Source organism: Vipera berus (assembly GCF_964194415.1).
Source record: "Vipera berus genome assembly, chromosome: 3".
Lineage (NCBI taxonomy): Eukaryota > Metazoa > Chordata > Lepidosauria > Squamata > Viperidae > Vipera > Vipera berus.
Window position 1 is genome coordinate 20,276,096 of NC_138204.1, and position 19,258 is coordinate 20,295,353.

The 19,258-nt window shown below is 42.5% G+C and overlaps 1 protein-coding gene across 4 annotated transcripts in view; it reads right to left on the reverse strand.

Moving 5' to 3' along the window:
- Positions 1-987: 987 nt before the first annotated feature.
- PTPN1 (protein tyrosine phosphatase non-receptor type 1) overlaps positions 988-19,258 on the reverse strand; it is an 83,748-nt gene continuing 65,477 nt past the window's right edge. For all 4 annotated transcript variants that reach the window (XM_081322219.1, XM_081322217.1, XM_081322218.1 and 1 more), the window contains 5 exons: positions 10,805-10,942; positions 10,258-10,467; positions 6,378-6,539; positions 4,858-5,093; positions 988-3,593 (listed from right to left, as the gene is read on the reverse strand). In XM_081322219.1, coding sequence (XP_081178345.1) covers positions 3,404-3,593; positions 4,858-5,093; positions 6,378-6,539; positions 10,258-10,467; positions 10,805-10,942 — 936 coding nt within the window. In that variant the 3' untranslated portion in view covers positions 988-3,403. The remainder of the gene's footprint in view (positions 3,594-4,857; positions 5,094-6,377; positions 6,540-10,257; positions 10,468-10,804; positions 10,943-19,258) is intronic.

The following is a 19,258-nucleotide window of genomic DNA, read 5'->3' on the forward strand; positions in this document are numbered from 1 at the left end:
ATGCTATTGTATATACACACCCCAAACTACTACGTTACATGTACAAGGACATCAAAACAAAATGCTTACAGTTCAGCATGACAAGCCGTATCCACACCTCGCTGAGCTTTATTGGGGCTTCCTACTGTATTTCTTATAGCACTTTCTATTCCATCTTTCTTATGCTGGTCTATGACCATAAAAAAAGATTTGATTGGATACAGCACTTCTTTTGTTCAAAATGATCAAGGCAAATAAGTGATGCTGGCGGACTTGAGAGGAACATGGTAATCAGAAGAGATTTCTTGGCTGTCTTGGGGCAGTTCTCCCTGATAGATTAAATATAGTACAATCACGTTGCTGTGGAGATACATTCTGAAGTTGACCATGTCATTGTGGAAGAGATAATACAATTCTTTCATCAAAAAGTTTTTTATTTATTTTTAACCAAAGTCCTTTCATTTTTTTTAAATAATAATAATAATAAAAACCAGATTTTCAGTTCTAGCTTCATTCTGGTGATCTTTGTAAATAACTGTTTCCTTCACACTATCAGAAGACATTTTAAAGTATGTTGGCATGGGGGCATCTCTGGGAAATAAAAATAGTTAAGATGGTCCTTGCACCCGTACGGTTGAACCTACCCCCCTTTTGTACATCACAAGGGGGTGGACCTTCAATCGAGTGGTTGTGGCTGCCATCTTGACATTTTTGACCACTCTTGCTGAATGCCCTTGTCTTGGCACTTCACGTTTCAGCAATTTGCCATAGAAAACTTGTGTGTGAGAGAGAGAAAGAGGTGTGAATATGGCTTTGTACACACTCTGGAATGTTTGTACTATAGTTACTTGACTGAAATGAGTGCTATACAACTGGTTTAGATGGTATACATAGAAAAACTGCCAAATAATAGGCAAGATACAGGCAACCGGGCTTTTTTTTTTCTTTTTAAAGAGAACAACACACCTACCAATCTTGGAGCTGAATAAAAACACTTCAGCGACACCCTTGGAATCACAGCCATTTAAATAATCAAATCATGCAAGTATAATTGGGCACATCAGAAAGCAGAAATATAAAAATTATGTTCACCTTTTAAGCACATGGATTTCAATCAGGACATTTTTAGGAGACTTTTATACATGCAGTTGAATAAAAATGTGATACAAATGTTTCTGAATAATATTCTAGTGGATGACAGAACGTGAAAGGGACAAAGCAATCACATACTGAGTAGCAAAATACATAGATGAGCCATTATATATTATGCCATTTTCTATAATCATGTCAATATTTTCATGTTTCCAATATTATTACTAAGTATTGACTTCTTAACAAAATTCCTCTTTCTCATAGGTAAGGCTGTAAGTTACCCAGGACTACCTATGAATGTATTATTGTCATTTTGAAAAAACCTTGATACTAGCCTCATTTCACCTTTTCTTCCTTCCCCTTCTCCAAGACCTTTCTTTAACATCTCATTTGTTTAAAGAAGAAAAAGCCAACTTTGGTCAGAATTGAGGAGCAAAATAAATATGGAGTGAGAACCCTGATATATCATAGATTTTTTAAAAGAGATGATACTTAAGTGCTATATAGGTAGAATATAGAATTTCCAAATAACTTGCACTGTAAATAGGGTGCCATTTTGTTAATGAAACAGCTGCAACTTCAGTACTCTTTCTCCTCTGTAACAAGGTTCCTTTTGTTATTTATATTGCTTATAAAGAGCGGAAGGGGGGGGGGGTTATCAACATCAGCATACTTCCCCAGTCATAATATTTATGAACAACAAAACACATGATTGGTCAATTTTTACTCTTTTCTTAGCAGCTACAGCTGTACCTAAAATAATAAAATAAAATACAAACAAATTCTCTCTTCAAATACGGAACAAAGGATTTGTTCTGAGTAAGGGTGCAAACCTCCTCTTTAGCAGAGGTAGAAGGCTCACGGATAAAGCAAAAATCTTACACATCTGAATTAACAGTCAGAATTACGGAGTTCAGTGGGGCTTCATTCAAGGATGCATAAGATTGCAGCCTTAAACCTGGCTCCTAAACAGCATGATCTTTAAGCCAAATAAAAGCTAATCTTGGAATCTTTGTTCTAAAAACAACACTGAAAAATCATCAACACAGTGGTTTGTAACAGGAAAAGATCGAGAGAAGAGCTGGCCCAAGCACTGAAGTTTTGCTGAGAAACATTGCACTGGATCTTTACCATAAGAAGGGTTGCATGTGTGTTAAGATAGCGATGATGATTTTAAAATGGTTCCTCTTCTATTCTGTATAGGCACAGGACATTCTTCACAGGGTAAGTCTAGAATGAGATTGCATTTTACCTTCCATAGGATGACGAAGCTTACACCCTGGTCCTTTTCTAAAGCAAGTATCTGATATATAAATGCTGGTGGACATTCTGCTTACATTTCCCTTCCCCTTCTCCATAAGGATAGGAAACTATATACGAAGTTAAATATTTTTTAGGAAGTTGATCGTGCAATACAATGGGCATGTACACAGAAATAAGAGTGCAAGAGATGATTGACAAATAGCAATGAGCACTGATGGTGAGTAGGGAGAGGAATCACTCATTTTGTCCAAAAGGGAGGGAGAATAATGTAGCATTGACTTGTTGGGATGCCCTGAGAAAAAGCGGTGCCCATTTATAGCATGTTACTGAAGCAAGAACCTACTTGAGAAAAATAAAATACATCCCATATTATTTGCACTGCCAAAAAACTCAGGGTGCAATCCAATTGAGCATGGAGGGAACACTACTGTCCAGTCTCCATTCATTCACTGGCGCTCCTGAGCAACATCCAAATCTATTAGGAGGCTATGCATAAGTGGTTCTTTAGACTGAGCCATCAGTCCTTAAAAAGGCAGAGTGAAAAGCTCCCTCTCTCCAAAAAAAACCTGTACATTCTTCAGGGGTGTTTATACAGTGGTTGTTTAAAGGAATAAGATTGTGTATTGGGTGACAAATGCTTGGAGAACATAGGCAATTTTCACTTGTGCCTAGTTCCTTTTTCTGAAAAACCACCAAAAGAACAACAAAAGTACCCCCCTGGTTTTAAAATATTGAAAAAAACCCAGCAATGTGTTGTAAACTCTTATTATTCCATTTAAAAAATAAGGAAAAAATGAAAAACACAAGACTTATTTGGCATATTCTCTGCTTACTCCTGAATATCTTAAGGCCCTGAGATTAGAATATTATGTTCTTGGGACCTAGGGCTAAATCCTAAACCCTAGTGCATCAACTTTCTCTTTAAACCCTAACCAAAGTTCCAACTTCTCTAACATACCATACATTTCCACTTGGATAAGGCTTAGTTGCCCCTTTAGCTTTCTTGTACAGAAACAAATGAAACACCACGGATGTTACTGGTATTATGATACCACCAAAGTGATGTCCATCAATGAAAATATACTCTGTAACAGAGGTATGCACCCGCTGTCAGGACAGTGAACATGCAGATGTTGACCAGGAATGGTTTCCAAGTTGTCATCAGGCTTTCTTCATCCTCTTCTTCTGGCTTCAAAATTTCATCATTGCATGGTGAAGCATCAACAGTTCTCTTCCTAAGCATACTATCTGGACTGGTGCTGCAGGACAATAAACATGCTGAGATTAGAATTCTTTAGTGCATGGTGATTAGTGAGGCTTAATTTGAAAAGTAAATGAACTTTCCCCAGCATGATTCCAATACTTTGGTTCTGTCATTTAAGTCATCAAATGACTTCTTAATAAGAATAGCTAAATTAAAACAGGACAAATTAGGAAAGGGGTCCAGTTGATATAAAAAGTAATAGTGACATCTAGTGTTAAAATACACTTCATTTCTCCTTTTTGTTTCTGATAACCATCTCACTCAATTTCTGGATAAAGTTTCCATCAATGGAGCTGGAAAACATGAAATCACTTCTAAATTTCCTTTGAAGTGGCAAGGTGTTTCTCTGAAAATTTTGTCTTAAAGAATCTGAAGTAGAACCACATAGGACCATTAGTTCCATAATTATTTTTTTATATATCCACCTGTCCCACGAGTAATAAACTTACATGAAAATTATAGTTTCATCCTGACAACATTTAAGTTCAATTAAAACATTTCACTACACTGAGAAATTTTAAATAAAATGCTCTCCTTCATTTTCAGCCATTGCAAATTTAAGTAAATAAGTTAAAATATTCTCAAACTATGAGACAAGTCATTCTTCCTTCAAACTCATACGCTATCATGGATTTTTTTTTTAAGCAGTGTTATTTCAGTAAGAAAAATATTAGCTTCTTTCAGAGCTGCTCTTTAACCTGTAAGAATCATATTTTTATATCTTTTATTAGGTTACTGAAGTAGCTCAGGTATAGTAGGGTGGATTTTACCTCAGATATGGCAATAATATATTGCCCATATGGAATTCAATTTAAAGGATTTAAATTTAAAGCATTAAATTTAAATCTTTTTCCAAAAGATTGTGTTGTTTCTGTGTGTCATATAATATATAATGGGTATATGCATAATTCTGTATTTATTTTTGTCATATTTATGTAGTGTATATTGGAAGTGGTGACCCTGAGAGCTGTATGCTACAAAATGTCATTTTAATGTATGCCGATTAGTGTACATTCAAAGTGACAATAAAGTTATTATTCTATTATTCCATTCTAAGACAATGCAACCTACAGCAAAAATGACTCAATTTTCAAATGTCTAAATTTTATTTCATACCCTGACATATGCGAAAGAGAATTATATTTTCAGTGCACTTTACGGAATAAGGAGGACACAAACTAATGGGAACATACTTTAAGCTGAGACAATTTGTTGAGAATCTACAATAAATACTCCGAAGTACTCTTTGGCAACATTACCTCTCCATGTCCTGCTGCTCAGAGGAATAAGCTCTGCCATCCAGGACACTGGCTTCCAAAGCCCTGGCAGCACACTTGATTTCTTCCTCAGCCCTTGGATGCTTTGAAAAAACTTCCACAGGATCATGCACTCTTCCATTATTCATTTCAGAGGTTCTTTTGGGTGGCCTTGGAGGGGGAGGGGTATGCTCTGGTGGTGGATCCAAGTCTTCATTAGAGAGTTCTTTCCATTGCTCCTTCAAAATGAAGAAGGAATTTATTAACTTCTCTAAAATGATCATTAATTCCCTCAATCCCTGAACATTTTCCTGGATATATATGAACCTAAAATTTATAGAGACATTAAAGTGTGTTTTAAAGTGTGTGTGTGTGTGTGTGTGTGTGCGTGTGTGTGTGCGTATGAGCAAGGGTGGCACAGAATGCAGAATTATAAGCTAATTATGTCCACTGCCAGCAGTTCAATCCTGATGGGGCTTGAGGTTGACTCAGCCTTCCATCCTTCCAAGGTTGTGGGGGGAAAGGGCAGAATAACCATTTTTGTTATTATTATTGCTTTATGTTGTTTTGGGGGGATATGATCCTGCTTTGTGTTTTGTAGTTTTAAATGTAACCCTCCCAGAGTTGTTGGGAGTCATAAATTACATTGGAAAAAAATCAACAAATGAAGAATTGGGGCATATTTTGCCCTGTCTTTGTAACAATGGTTCCCTGCATTTGTAAAGTGTGAACAAGGAATTGTGTTTCTAATCAGAATCTCATATAATCCTAAACAAGTTCTTCACTGCAGCAGGTGCTCATTCTTGATCATATACTTTCTCATTTTACTACAAAAGTATACCACCATTTGTCATCAATGTCCTGCTATTTTTTACAGAAGATAAATCGACTAATGCTGTGAAAATAAACAGACATCAAATCTGATATATGTCCATGATGAAAAAGTGGGCATCAAGAAGAATATCTCAACCTCCAGGGAGACGCCATCATAGCTTATTTTAAAACGAAGGACTATGATATCAGATTTCAATGTGAAACAGCTAAGCCGTAACTTATTAAGAGGTTCAAACATAACTTCCTACGGCACAAACAGGGATAATAACTCCTTGCCATTCTACTACTGTTAAACCATATCTCTAATGGAAAAGTATTTCTCATACGCTAATTATGAATATCATAATCATTACTAGCTCTTACTGATTAGGAATCTGAGAAAGACTACTGTAATTCCCCCAAATATATGTCATAATAAACTCTGTATTATATATCTGTCTATCATCTATCTATCTATTTCTCTCTCTCTCTTCCTACCTACCTACCTATCATCTATCACCTTTGAAAATAGCAAAAGTTTCTATATTAGTTGCTATGTTTATTAGTTATGTTGACTAGCATGCAAAAGAAAAAATCATGGACCACTCCTTTTTAATGCATATCACTGCATTAGAATTCTTCTACATACTAAAACCTAAGATTCACTGTAAAGAATAATTGAAACTGAAGACAATATGTATTGCGCTCACTTGTACTGAAGAATCGCCCATGATAAATTTGGCTCCCTCTGTAACAGCCAAGTATGAGAAGCGAAGTTGGTCTGCTGTTTGTATAAGCCCCATTCGGTATTTCCTCATTTCTAAAAGAACCTGTTTAATGTCGACAGAAGAAGGATCTTTCCTTTTGTCCATCTGCACAAAGAGAGATGACACTCAGTGAACTATCTTATCATGTTTCTCAGAATTCACAGGGACTTTTGAAATGAAACAACACACATGATGTAAAAAAATTCATATATCTACAAAAAATGTCCATGAATGCAGGAACAATGAGAAATCAGCACTTATGCACCAAACCAGAAAAGTAATTCCTGAGAACAAACACATGCAACTCAACAAGAATTTGATCCCATAAAAGCATACAGTACTATAAATTTTCATTTGCAGAGTAGTTGCAAACCTGATATTAACAATTCTCAAGTCTCCTATAATGACACAATATTCAATAAAAACACAAAGACAGCACATTTTATTATAGCTGAATTCCTGTGAACTTCACACCATAATACGGTAATATAATCTTAAGGGGGATCAAAGAATCTTATTTCTTGCCATATTAAAAATGACCATCCCTCTGAAAATGTTTGCAACTATCATGCTTAGTTCCAATACTCAACAACAGAGAAGGAATTACAATGTTCTCAGGCCCCTTAGAAACAGTCAGTTTTATTTGCTATCTTTTATATCAGCCCAGAATATGAGTTTTATGTCTGTAAATCACATCAGTATTTAGTACTTTATAATAAAATGTTCTTAAAATAAAATTCATTACTTTTAGAATAAAATATTTTATAGCAATGAATATTAGGTCCATAAAACCTAACCTTGAGTCACTATGTGAGATGGCAGTTTCTAAGTAGGTAGGTAGGTAGATAGACTATATAGAAGACAGACAGACAGACAGACAGACAGACAGACAGATAGATAGAATGAGATACAGTAATCTTGGTTTTTCTGGTATCAACTCAAATCTCTTTTAGGCAACATGAACGTTAGCAAATTGAGCCTTATACCAATTTGAGAATCTAATAGTTACTTAGAAGAACCCAAGGAAACAATCTCAAAAATTATATAGATTGTTACTGTAATTAGCAATAGGAGATCCACCCCAAGATTTAAAGGAAGCTTGAGATAGCGATCTTGGTAAATCCATACAAGAAACAAATTTGCAGAATTATAGAAATCAGGTGAATTCACCTCAGCTTTTGTCCAAGAATTGCAGTGAAACATTATATACTGATGGCACTTGATCCCAGTTATATTAGCACGTATCTATCAGAATTATGCTTGCCAATGTTGGAGAGATTGTCAAAAAGATATTTTTTCTTATATCTGTGGTGGTCATGTTTGGTATAAAATTTCTTGTAGATAAGTATCATTGCTAAACAAAGAATTGAACACGCTGCCTCATTGTGGCGGTGGGGGGGGGAGGGATGTTCCAGGAAGGGATGAGTGAAGAACACTGAAAGTGTTTGCCAAGAATATATATATTCCCAGCAGGATCACCCAGGAAAAGCAAGCAGACAACGATAAAGGAAGATATTGGAGGCAGATCAACATTTTCGGGACAATGCCAAAAGCATCAATTCATATTGTGTGGGAGAAGGAAATGGTAAACCACTCCTGTATTTTTTACCAAGAAAACCATATGGATGTCATCTATGGTCATTATTTATTTACTTATTCAAGTTATATGCTGCCCATCTGGCCAGGAGGCGAAGCTAGACATCTTACAATCATTAAAACCAATAAAAAACAATGGAATGTTAAAGAATAACATTAGCGACACTGCAGATACAATGAAATAATGCTGTTTTGCCACTTTTACCCCCATCAGTTAGGCTTTAATAGCAGCTCTAAGTCATGTCCGGTTGCATTCCTCCCTCACTTTCCTCCAGGGACGCTCTAGGCATCTCTTCACCCTTTTCAAAACCCACAGCTCCTCCATGAACCACGGGAGTACCTGGAGCGATGGGTCAAAAGAGGCGCAATCCTATCCAAAGGGTCAGCTGCCCTTTGGTTCCAGGTCATAACCAGAGCCTCAGCATGACCCTGAAGTCAATCGCCCCAGACATCCCCCAGTTCCTTCTGGAATCCTTTCAGGTTCATCAATCTGACTTTTTAATAGATTTTTTAAAAAAATATTTTCTATATCTTTTTATAGACATCTTGAATTTATGTTATTAATTGATAACGTAAAAAAAGCAAAATTAAATAAATCAATTAGTAACTAAATGTAGGAAAAAGAACATTAGGGGTATACAGTGCAGGAGTTTACTATTTAATAAACTAGCCCTGCCCCTCCCCAAAGCACTGAAAGCATAACCCTTATTACTTCTGCTAATACCATTTCAACCATGCCGTTTAGTCACATCCTGCAGTAAACCACAAAATGGCTTATTTGTAAACCCGGCCAACCAAGATGTATCAAATACATCATGTTTAAGCAAATAATGACTTCATGCAACTTGTGAACCTTGCCAAGTTCATCCCTATAGCCACAAGGATTAGAAATTAGAATTAAGGGCAAAAAGAAAATAATACTAAATTTTCTAGGAAAAAAGATCCAAAGTGCCTGCTTTTTGACATGTAATAATATCAGCATGGAGTATGTTGTGATCAGAAATACATTGGGCAGCACGCAATTGCTACAATCCTAATTACACTTATCCTAAATGCTACTAAGTAAACACCACTGAATAAAATGGATCTTACATGAAAGTAAACATGCTTAGCATTGTAATCCTTTGCAAGGGTTGTTGCAAGTGACTTTTTTTTTAAAAAAAGTTGCAGGATGTACTTCCAAATAAATCCTACAGGCTTAGGACAGCATGGGATTTACCACCAGGCTTTTAGATAGGCTGGTACAGAATTGTAGGAAGGCACTAAAGAGTCCTGGAGAGCTATTCATGAATTATTTGAAAGCAGCTTAAAATTTAAGGCAACAAAAATCAAAAAGATAATGTTAAACATTGCCCAAATCAAGAGGTACAGTGTAATTGGAATAAGAAAGGAACAGAATGAGGAAAGAATTGGTGGTAAGTATTGACTAACAGAGGTCAGACTTTACTGAATATTCTGCTGGTGCTAAACACAGCACTGAAGAATGGGATTTACTCAAAAGATTTATGGGAAAACTTCAACAACAGTGGTTTTTGTGTTTCTCCCTCCTGCTGTACCTTCTTCTTTCCCCTTCCAGTCTTTTCTTCTTCAATGTCAAAACTGAAAAGAAATATGGGATATTGTCTAACTCAGAGGTCCCCAACTTTTTGGGCACCAGGGACCGGTTCCGTGGAAAAAGGTTCTTCCATGGACCAAGAGTGTGTGGTTTTGTGTGCTGCCTGCATTCCAGATGGGACTTTGCTTGTTTCTGCAGACCGTTTGCTGGCATGCCACGGCCCAGTACTGGTCCACGGATCAGGGGGTGGGGACCCTGGCCTAGATCAGAAATCTCCAACCTTCCTCGGTTGGCGGAGCAGAGGGAAAGAGAGGAGGAAGCATTTTACCTGTGCGCACTAGTGGCACCCTGTTTTTGCCACATGGCACCCAGTTTGCGTAACGGTGGTGCTAGCACGAGTGGGGTTGAGTGCATGCACTGGCCAGCTTGTTCTGCGGCCAGCAAGCCACGGCCCAGTAGTGGGCCACGGCCCACAGGTTGGAGACCCCTGGTCTAACTTATGGGCTTCCATATCAGTTTTTACTCCATTCAGCAGCTTTTACTGCAGAAGCACAATGGTGATCAAAACAAGAATACCTTGCAAAAGTCCCTAAAAGGTATTTTGCCCTGAGCCCAGTTGAACCAACCATATAGCCAACCCAAATTCCTGCTATGCCTATCAGCCATTCTTACCAAGAGAAGACAAGTATCAACCAGACAAAAAGTTCCTGATCTTCCAATTCCAGCACTGCAATGCACTACAATGGGACCATGCTCAGGACTCAGAGACCCCGATTCTCTCACTTTGAACAGGAAGTTGAGGAATGAAGCTGGAGACTCCGGGACTCCAAAGTCAGGCCACGTTGTGTAATGAAAATGCAGAATTTCTCGCGTTTCATGTGTCTGTAAAGTGTTAAGTAAATTAATAAATTAAAGATGAAAAATGGACTTGCAATTTGGAAATTGGAAGCATCCTTTAAGCTTTGGAAAATGCCTGACAAATGCGTAGCTGTAGGAAATAACAGCAGGATAGTGATAATGCTATTCCCAACAAACATTATAGAATTAAGAATCCTGGATATTAGCAATATTCAAAATTAGAATGAAATGCTATCCAAAATCAAAACTTTTAATTTCAACTATAGAAATTCTTGAAGCATCAAGAACGCGAAGCATCACCCATTTTAATAAAGAGAACTAATGCAATTATAGCACACTGATTAATTTTTATCATACTCACTATGAGGTTCTCCAGTTCTAATTGTCGGACTGTATAGTAGGATTTTACATCTTCTGATATTAAGGTCAATGTGAAGTTTGTATCTTCAAAGAACATTTCTTTCTCCTCTTTTTGTGGCCAATATTGTGCACATTTTATCTGGAGGGCAGAAAGCAGAACATGACTTACATGCAAATTATTTAACATAGAATGAATACAGCTACACATAAATACAGTCACCAAATCATCAATATATATGACACTCAGAGAACACCATGGTAAGATTATACTTTCAATCTGTATAACTCTGCACTGATGGGCACTTTTATATGCATGTTTATTCAGACATACATAGAAACAAAATGCTTAATCTAAAAAAAATTCCAATAATTTTTCCTTAAGACATTGCAACTACTAAGTGCACCACTGCTATCTCAATAATTTGGCTTGACACTAGATTCTGAATTTCTGGATCTACTTTGGGATTACAGAATATGTCACTAAGAAACATGACAAGGCAAGAGCAATATCCAAGTGATTTAAGGATTGGATGTTCACCTGGTTGACTCCAGGAACAAACGTTTAATTGCAATTCAAATGAAAGAGTTGCAATAAAGACAGCCTGGATACCTCATACTTAGCTTCAAAAATCCCCCTCTTATGAAGTTATTTTGATGGCACATGGGATAGTTAAAGACTACAATAGTTTATTGTAAATGAAGTCTGAGCTGCTCATTATCTAAGCTTTTGACTAATCATACAAATTTTCAAAGAAATTATCTTCCAGGAAATCTAAGAAACGCATCACTAGGATGTGTACATGCTAGAAATATCTATCTAATCCTCGAAAATAGGAAGTCTTATTGGAAAATCTGGAATTGCACTAAGTAACACACATTTTGGTCGCAAAGAAATACCCCCTAAAGAAGACAAAATAATTTCTCTGGCTAGGATTATAACTCAGCAGGAGTTAAGAAGGAAATGTTCACCACTTATGGATTTTTAGTGTTCTATTCTCAAAGTAAGAACCATATTCTTTCTTCCTTTGTTTCTACCCTCCAACAAAGACATTAATTATTATACTCATTAAATACCAATGAAAAATAATTAAGCGTGGGATGATTATACTGAAGGTTTTTTATGGAACAGGATCAAATGGGATTCACAAAAGAAATGCTTTCAAGTTGATTCATTCTTAGAGGGAACAACATTTTTCTTCCTTTCAACCTGAACAGCACGATTCAGCTGGATATAGTAAAGAAATTATAACCGTCTGTGAACGTATTTTTCCTTATAACGCATGAGAGAATTTGCTGCACGTATGATTTTTGTACCTCATGGTGACACATAATGATTCCTATCCATTAAGCGTCCCACACAACCATTTGTTTAGTCACGTTGTGAGCCTGCTCTAAAGATCTCTCTATAATTTCATACTTTGCTCACAGTTATACCAGTAATGGTGAAAAGTACATAATGGTGGTTGGGGCAATGCTGAAGTCAGAGCATTTTTTTCTTTTGCATCTGTTTCATGACTTGTATTACTATAGAAAGGACCAATTTATCTGAGGGACCATCTCTTGCCGGTCACATCCACTGCACCCACTACCCACTAGAGCAGGGAATGCACCAGGTCTTGTCCCATAAGGAGGTACATCTGGCAGGACCCAGAAGAATAGCCCTTCTCCCTGGTGGCTCCGTCCCTTTGGAACAACATGCCTGCAGAAATTAGACTGACCCCCACTTTGACAGTCTTTCATAAGGCCCTGAAAACTTGGTTTTGCCAGCGGGCCTGGGGAACCCAGACCATCAAATAGCTTACCGTATATACTTGAGTATAAGCCGAATTTTTCAGCCCACTTTTCGGGCTGAAAAACTCCACTTCGGCTTATACTCCAGTCAACAAAAAAAAGAACTGTCCCTTCGTTCGGAACAGGCTGCTGAGAGAAGGGAGCGGCAGAGCCTTGCAGAGCTGGCGGCAGTCCAGCGTTGTTTCTCCCCCTCGTGCGTGCGTGTGTGTGTCAGACCCACGGGAATGGCTGGTAGGGAAGCGGCATTCCGGCATTCCCCCCCTTCCTGTGTGTCGAGCCCACGGGGCTTGACACACAGAGAAACGCAACTAGCCATTCCTGCGGGTCTGACACACACACACACACACACACACACACGCCGCCGGGCTCGGCTCCTCGGCAGGAGGGGCAGCCCCCGCCGCGCCCCCCTCCCCTCCCGGCCCGCAGCGCTGCCGCCGCTTCCTCCGGGCAAGTCGGGGGGGGGCTTGCGGGGCGAAGGCACCGGCCAGGGGGCAGGCAGGGCGGGAGGGAGGCCGCGCAGCTCAGTGCCGCCCCGAAGCCACAGCCAGCCGCCGCTCCCCCCCGCTCGCTCGCCCGCTGCCTCGCCCGCTGCGCCCCGAACACACTGCCGCCGCCGCTTCCCCCCCCATCGCTCGCCTGCTGCCCCCGAACTCAGCCAGCCGCCGCTTCCCCATCGCTCGCCCGCTGCCTCGCCCGCTGCGCCCCGAACACACCGCCGCCGCCGCTTTCCCCCCCATCGCTCGCCCGCTGCCCCCGAACTCAGCCAGCCGCCGCTTTCCCCCCCATCGCTCGCCCGCTGCCCCCGAACTCAGCCAGCCGCCGCTTTCCCCCCCCATTGCTCGCCCGCTGCCTCGCCTGCTGCGCCCCGAACACACCGCCGCCGCCGCTTTCCCCCCCCATCGCTCGCCCGCTGCCCCCGAACTCAGCCAGCCGCCGCTTTCCCCCCATCGCTCGCCCGCTGCCCCCGAACTCAGCCAGCCGCCGCTTTCCCCCCCATCGCTCGCCCGCTGCCTCGCCCGCTGCGCCCCGAACACACTGCCGCCACCGCTTTCCCCCCCATCGCTCGCCCTCTGCCCCCGAACTCAGCCAGCCGCCGCTTTCCCCCCCCATTGCTCGCCCGCTGCCCCCGAACTCAGCCAGCCGCCGCTTTCCCCCCCATTGCTCGCCCGCTGCCCCCGAACTCAGCCAGCCGCCGCTTCCCCCCCATCGCTCGCCCGCTGCCCCCGAACTCAGCCAGCCGCCGCTTTCCCCCCCATCGCTCACCCGCTGCCCCCGAACTCAGCCAGCCGCCGCTCGCCCGCTCGCTCGCCCGTGCCGCCCCGAACTCAGCCAGCCGCCGCTCGCCCGCTTGCTGCCTCGCCCGGGGACCAGCGCCAGCCAGCCAGCCCGCCGGCGGGCGGACGGGCGGAGAGAAGCCCGGCCCGGCCCTGGATTTTAGCACTCGAGTCTGCCGCAGGGAGCCCCGCATCCTGGGCGTCCGCCGCACCCCCCACCCACGCCTCCCCCGGGAAAAGGGGGAAGGTCCGGCATCCCCTCCCTCACGTGCGGCAGAAGCGCCGGGACGCGAGGCCGTGCCAGGAGGCGGGCGGCGCAGCGGAGCCTCCGCTTCGGAGCCGGCAGGGGGGGGGGCGGCTGGGGGCGCCGCCATCCCTTTCTTACCTCTGATGCCTGGAAGAGAGCGGGACCCGCAAGCGCAGCTGCCCGTCTCGCTCAGGCATGCACCGCGGCTGGCCGGGGCTTCCGCCGGGGGCGCATCCGGGCGCGGGGAGCGAGGGAGGGGGCCGGCACGACGCCCCGTGAGCTTGGCAGCCCTTGGCCGGAGCTGCGGCTGAGCCTGGAGCCGCACCAGCCCGCACCTGCTGCCCCGGGAGAGCTCGGCTCGCTCCTCTGACCCCCCTCCCGCCACCACCGCCCCCTCAGCCACGTGCGCCGGACCGCCACCGCGGGGGCCGCTCTAGCGCGGAGAGGGGGAGGCCGGTCCACGTTCGGCCCGCCAGCCCCGGGAGAGCCCCGCGCGAGCGCCTCGCCAGCCGCTGAACTCTGGCTTTTGAGCAGGAGCGACCTTGCCCTGCTTGCCCTTGCCCGGCGCCGGGAGCAGCCGCCGCCGACCGCCCCGCTTTTCGCAAGCCCCGCTACGCCGCCGCCACCTGCCGCGGGGTGAGGGAGTCGGGGCCGCACCGGCGGGCGCTTCTCTGGCAGTGGGGCATGCTGGTGCCCTGCACTGCGCTCCGTCTGCGGGGGCTGCCCTGGGAAAGGTGGAAGTGCAGCTGTGGTCTGGGATGGCTCCGAGCCCTGTCTGGCCGGCTTTGTGCCTCCGTCCCCCAAGAGTAGCTGGTTGTGAGTTGCTGCTTCCCCGAGTGCGCCTCAGCCCCGGATCCCCCCCGCGGGACTCCAGCCGCGCGAAGGGCGCTTCGGCGCGTCTTCCATCCCTCCCGAGTGCGAGCGCGCCCCCCCAGATGTTGCGCCCGGTGCGGCCGGCCCCCCCTCCACCCCCCACGCTACGCCACTGCCCGGAGGTGAGGGGAGGGAGCAGAGGAGTTGCCGGGACGCAGCCCGGGGCCCACGTGGAAACAACGCTTGACTGACACACACACACACACACACACACACAAGAGGAGGGAAACAAGCTTGACTGAGGAGGGAAACAACGCTTGACTGCCACACACACACACACACACACGGAGGTAAACAAGCTTGACTGAGGAGGGAAACAAGCCCCTCCCCCCCACACACGAGGAGGGAAACAAGCTTGACTGAGGAGGGAAACAAGGCTTGACTGCCCCCCCCACACACACCCACGAGGGAAACAATGCTTGACTGCCGCCTCCCTAGCAGACCTCCCCATTCCTGTTAGAAATGGAGCCCAGTACTTCTAATCCTACACCAAAACAAAAACGCAGGTCATACGAAGCTGCTTTCAAACTAAAGGTTGTGTCAAGAGCAGAAAAAAGCAATAACAGTATTGCAAGTAGGGAATTTGGTGTTGATGAAAAACAAGTGAGGGAGTGGCGGAAAATGAAAGCTGAGTTGGAAAAGATTCCAAAGGCAAAAAAAGCTCAACGTAGTTTAACAACTCCATATGTGGCTCTAGAGACTGAATTGCATAAATGGGTTATGGAGTGTCGTCAAAATGGTTACTGCGTAACACGCATGGGAATTCGCTTACGTGCCCTTCAAATGGCTAAAGATGACAAATTAAAAGTACCAGGCATTGAAAATTATGTTGCGTCAGCAGGATGGTGTACTGGCTTCATGAATAGGTATGGCCTATGTTTGCGGCAAAGAACAAAGATTTCACAGAAGTTGCCAAAAGACCTTGATGAAAAAGTGATGTCATTCCATTCATTCATCATAAAACAAAGAAAGATCCATAACTATGACCTGGGAGATATTGGGAATATGGATGAAACACCTATGACCTTTGATCTTCCAAGCAACAGAACCGTGGCAAGTTTGGGAGACAAAACTGTTTTACTCAGAACCACAGGTAATGAGAAAAACCATTTTACAGTTGTTCTGTCATGTTTGGCTAATGGAACTAAGCTGCGGCCTGTCATTATTTTTAAAAGAAAGACCTTGCCTAAAAAGGTCAAATTCCCACCACGAATTACAGTGCGCCCACATGTTAAAGGCTGGATGGATGAAGATGGAACAAAAAAGTGGCTGGAAGAAGTTTGGAATGGACGACCAGGAGCAGCCTTAAAGAAAAAACCATCATTGCTAGTTTGGGATATGTTCAGAGCCCACACATCTGATGACATAAAAACATTGGCAAAGTCTTCTCAAGTTACTTTAGCCGTTATTCCAGGTGGGCTTACATCTGTATTACAGCCCTTAGATGTGTGTTTAAATAAACCTTTCAAAGACCGTGTGCGAAAGATGTGGTCCGAATGGATGTCATCTGGTCAAGCCCGACTAACAAAAGGTGGAAATATGATGAAGCCTGACACAGAACTGATAGCAAAGTGGGTTCGTGATGCATGGGAAGAGATTCCAGAGGACATGGTGAAGCACGCCTTCAGGAAATGTGGCATAAGTAATGCTATGGATGGCAGTGAAGACACCGCTTTGTATGAGGACAACAACTGTGATAGTGATGACAGCGAACTCTGTGACAATGTATATGATGATAACCTCACACCAGCTACAGCTGAAGCTCTGTTTGCAGATACAGATGAGGAGGAGGAATCCAGTTTTGAAGGATTTTGATGCTTGTGTTTTAGCTTGGTTGCTTATTGAGTTAAGGTTTTTGTACATTTAAAGTTATTGTTAATACTTGAATGTTATATATTGTTTTTGTTGAATATACTGATAATATATTGTTTTTGTTGAATATACTGATAATATATTGTTTTTGTTGAATATACTGATAATATATTGTTTTTGTTGAATATACTGATAATATATTGTTTTTGTTGACCCTCTTTTCCACATGCCTCAATTAAAGCAATTTTATTGTTATCTACCTGTATTTTTATTTTTGAAATTTACCGTGAGCTGCTGCATTTCCCAGCCTCGGCTTATACTCGAGTCACCAACTTTTTCCAATTTTGGGGGGTAAAATTAGGGGTCTCGGCTTATATTCGAGTCGGCTTATACTCAAGTATATACGGTATTTAATCATGTGTTAGTTGGACCATAAGAAAGGCTGAACACCAAAGAATTGAGGCCTTTGAACTATGGTGCTGGAGAAGACTCCTGCGAGTCCCTTGGACTGCAAGGCGATCAAACTGGTCAGTCCTAGAGATCAACCCTGACTGCTCTTTAGAAGGCCAGATCCTGAAGCTAAAACTCAAATACTTTGGCCACCTAATGAGAAGGAAGGACTCACTGGAGAAGAGCCTAACGCTGGGAAAGATTGAGGGCAAGAGAAGAAGGGGACGACAGAGAATGAGGTGGCTGGATGGAGTCACTGAAGCAGTAGGTGTGAGCCTAAATGGACTCCAGAAGATGGTAGAGGACAAGAAGGCCTGGAGGAAAGTTGTCTATGGGGTCGCAATGGGTCGGACACGACTTCACAACTTAAAACAATCATGTGTTGTTGCTGGGTGTGGGCGGTGGTGATTTTTAAAAATATTGTTTGTAAACCACCTAGAGTTGCTGCACGTGGCTATATATATTTTATAAATAAAGAAATAAAGAAATAAAAAATAAAATTGGAAGCCTGTTCTCAGTGCACAAATAACTGCTAAAAACTAATCTTCTCCTTTTCGTCTTCTTCCTTCCTCCCACCTTCTCCCTTTGAATCAGTACTGGTGACTGACTGCCTGGACAAGTCTCTGCAGTTTTCTTGGCAAGATTTCAGAAGTGGTTTACCACTGCCTTCTTCCTAGGGCAGAGAGATTGACTGTCCCAGGTCACCCAGCTGGCTTCCAGTCGAAGGCACTTGAACTCATGATCTCCCATTTCTGGCTCTATACCTTAATCACTACATCAAACTGGCTCTCTAGAGTCATCTAGGTTGAGGGAATTCTTTCCTACACCTCAAAAGGAATATGGTTCACCGTCTCCTTTAAAGAGGTCCAGAGATGCAACGTCCACCAAGGTCATTTCTTTGAAGTGGCAAACCAACCATTGTTTGAAAGAGAAAGACAGTCTTGGATGTTTAAGGATGAAGCCCAGCACCAAATATGATATCAGGAACATCTATACTAATTGACATGCATGAGAACTAAGTGAATGCTGGATCACTCATGGGTTTAATCTCGTCCCCCAAGCTTTTAGTATAAATGGTGATATGTTCTGCAGAATTTTTCACATAGTTGAAATGTTTGTCTGCTGCCTTTTTAAAAACGTAGAACTATTTTGAAGTTGGGCAAGTGATTTGTATTACTTCATGAAATGCTAGCCAATCAGCTTCATGAATCATTTCTGCTGAAAAAGTATCTGCCAATTTTTTTTATCTGCAAACATGGGCTGGACTGAGTGCATTGAGGTTAACCAAACATGGTCTACTATTATCTGGCTTTTCTGCAAGTGTCTTGAACAATTTTCAGACTGTTTAGAAATTATTTATAAACTGCATTGTGATACTAATTCCCGAGATACAAAATTCCATTATGCAATAAACAATATGTAAAATGTATTTAATCTTAATTATTTTTTTTCTTTATAAAAATCATGTATAGGCAGGCATTCAACATAAAAAATATGGGGAGATGATGAGCATTAGGAAGGGGAACCGAAAACTATTGCTCCACATAGCACTTACTTCTACTTGAAGTAAGCTTTCAAACGGACCTTTAAAAAGTCTATCGAAAACACATGCTACTGAGAACTTCCAGTGCCAAGTACCATCAACTGCATGTCAGATACTGGCTTCCATACTAAAATGTAGAAGGTGAACATTGGCTCAAAATCTCCTTCCCCAAGAGGTTCTATGCACAACGGCTATAAACATTAAAGTAAAGCTCCTGAAAGAGGATGAACTATGTCAAATAATTCTTTGTAAGATATTTAGGATCTTTATTTTCATTACATAATGAAGGGAGACTGTAAAAGAACCAGTATTTGCTGAAAATTTGGTGCTGGTGATTAAGAAACCTTTTTTTTAATGCTGCACTGAATTTCCAGGCTCCTTTGCTTAAAAAAAAAGGCTATTAGACATAATTGAATTTACATGGCAAACTTAAGTTCTGAACTTGAAAGCGCTTTTATTTTAGAA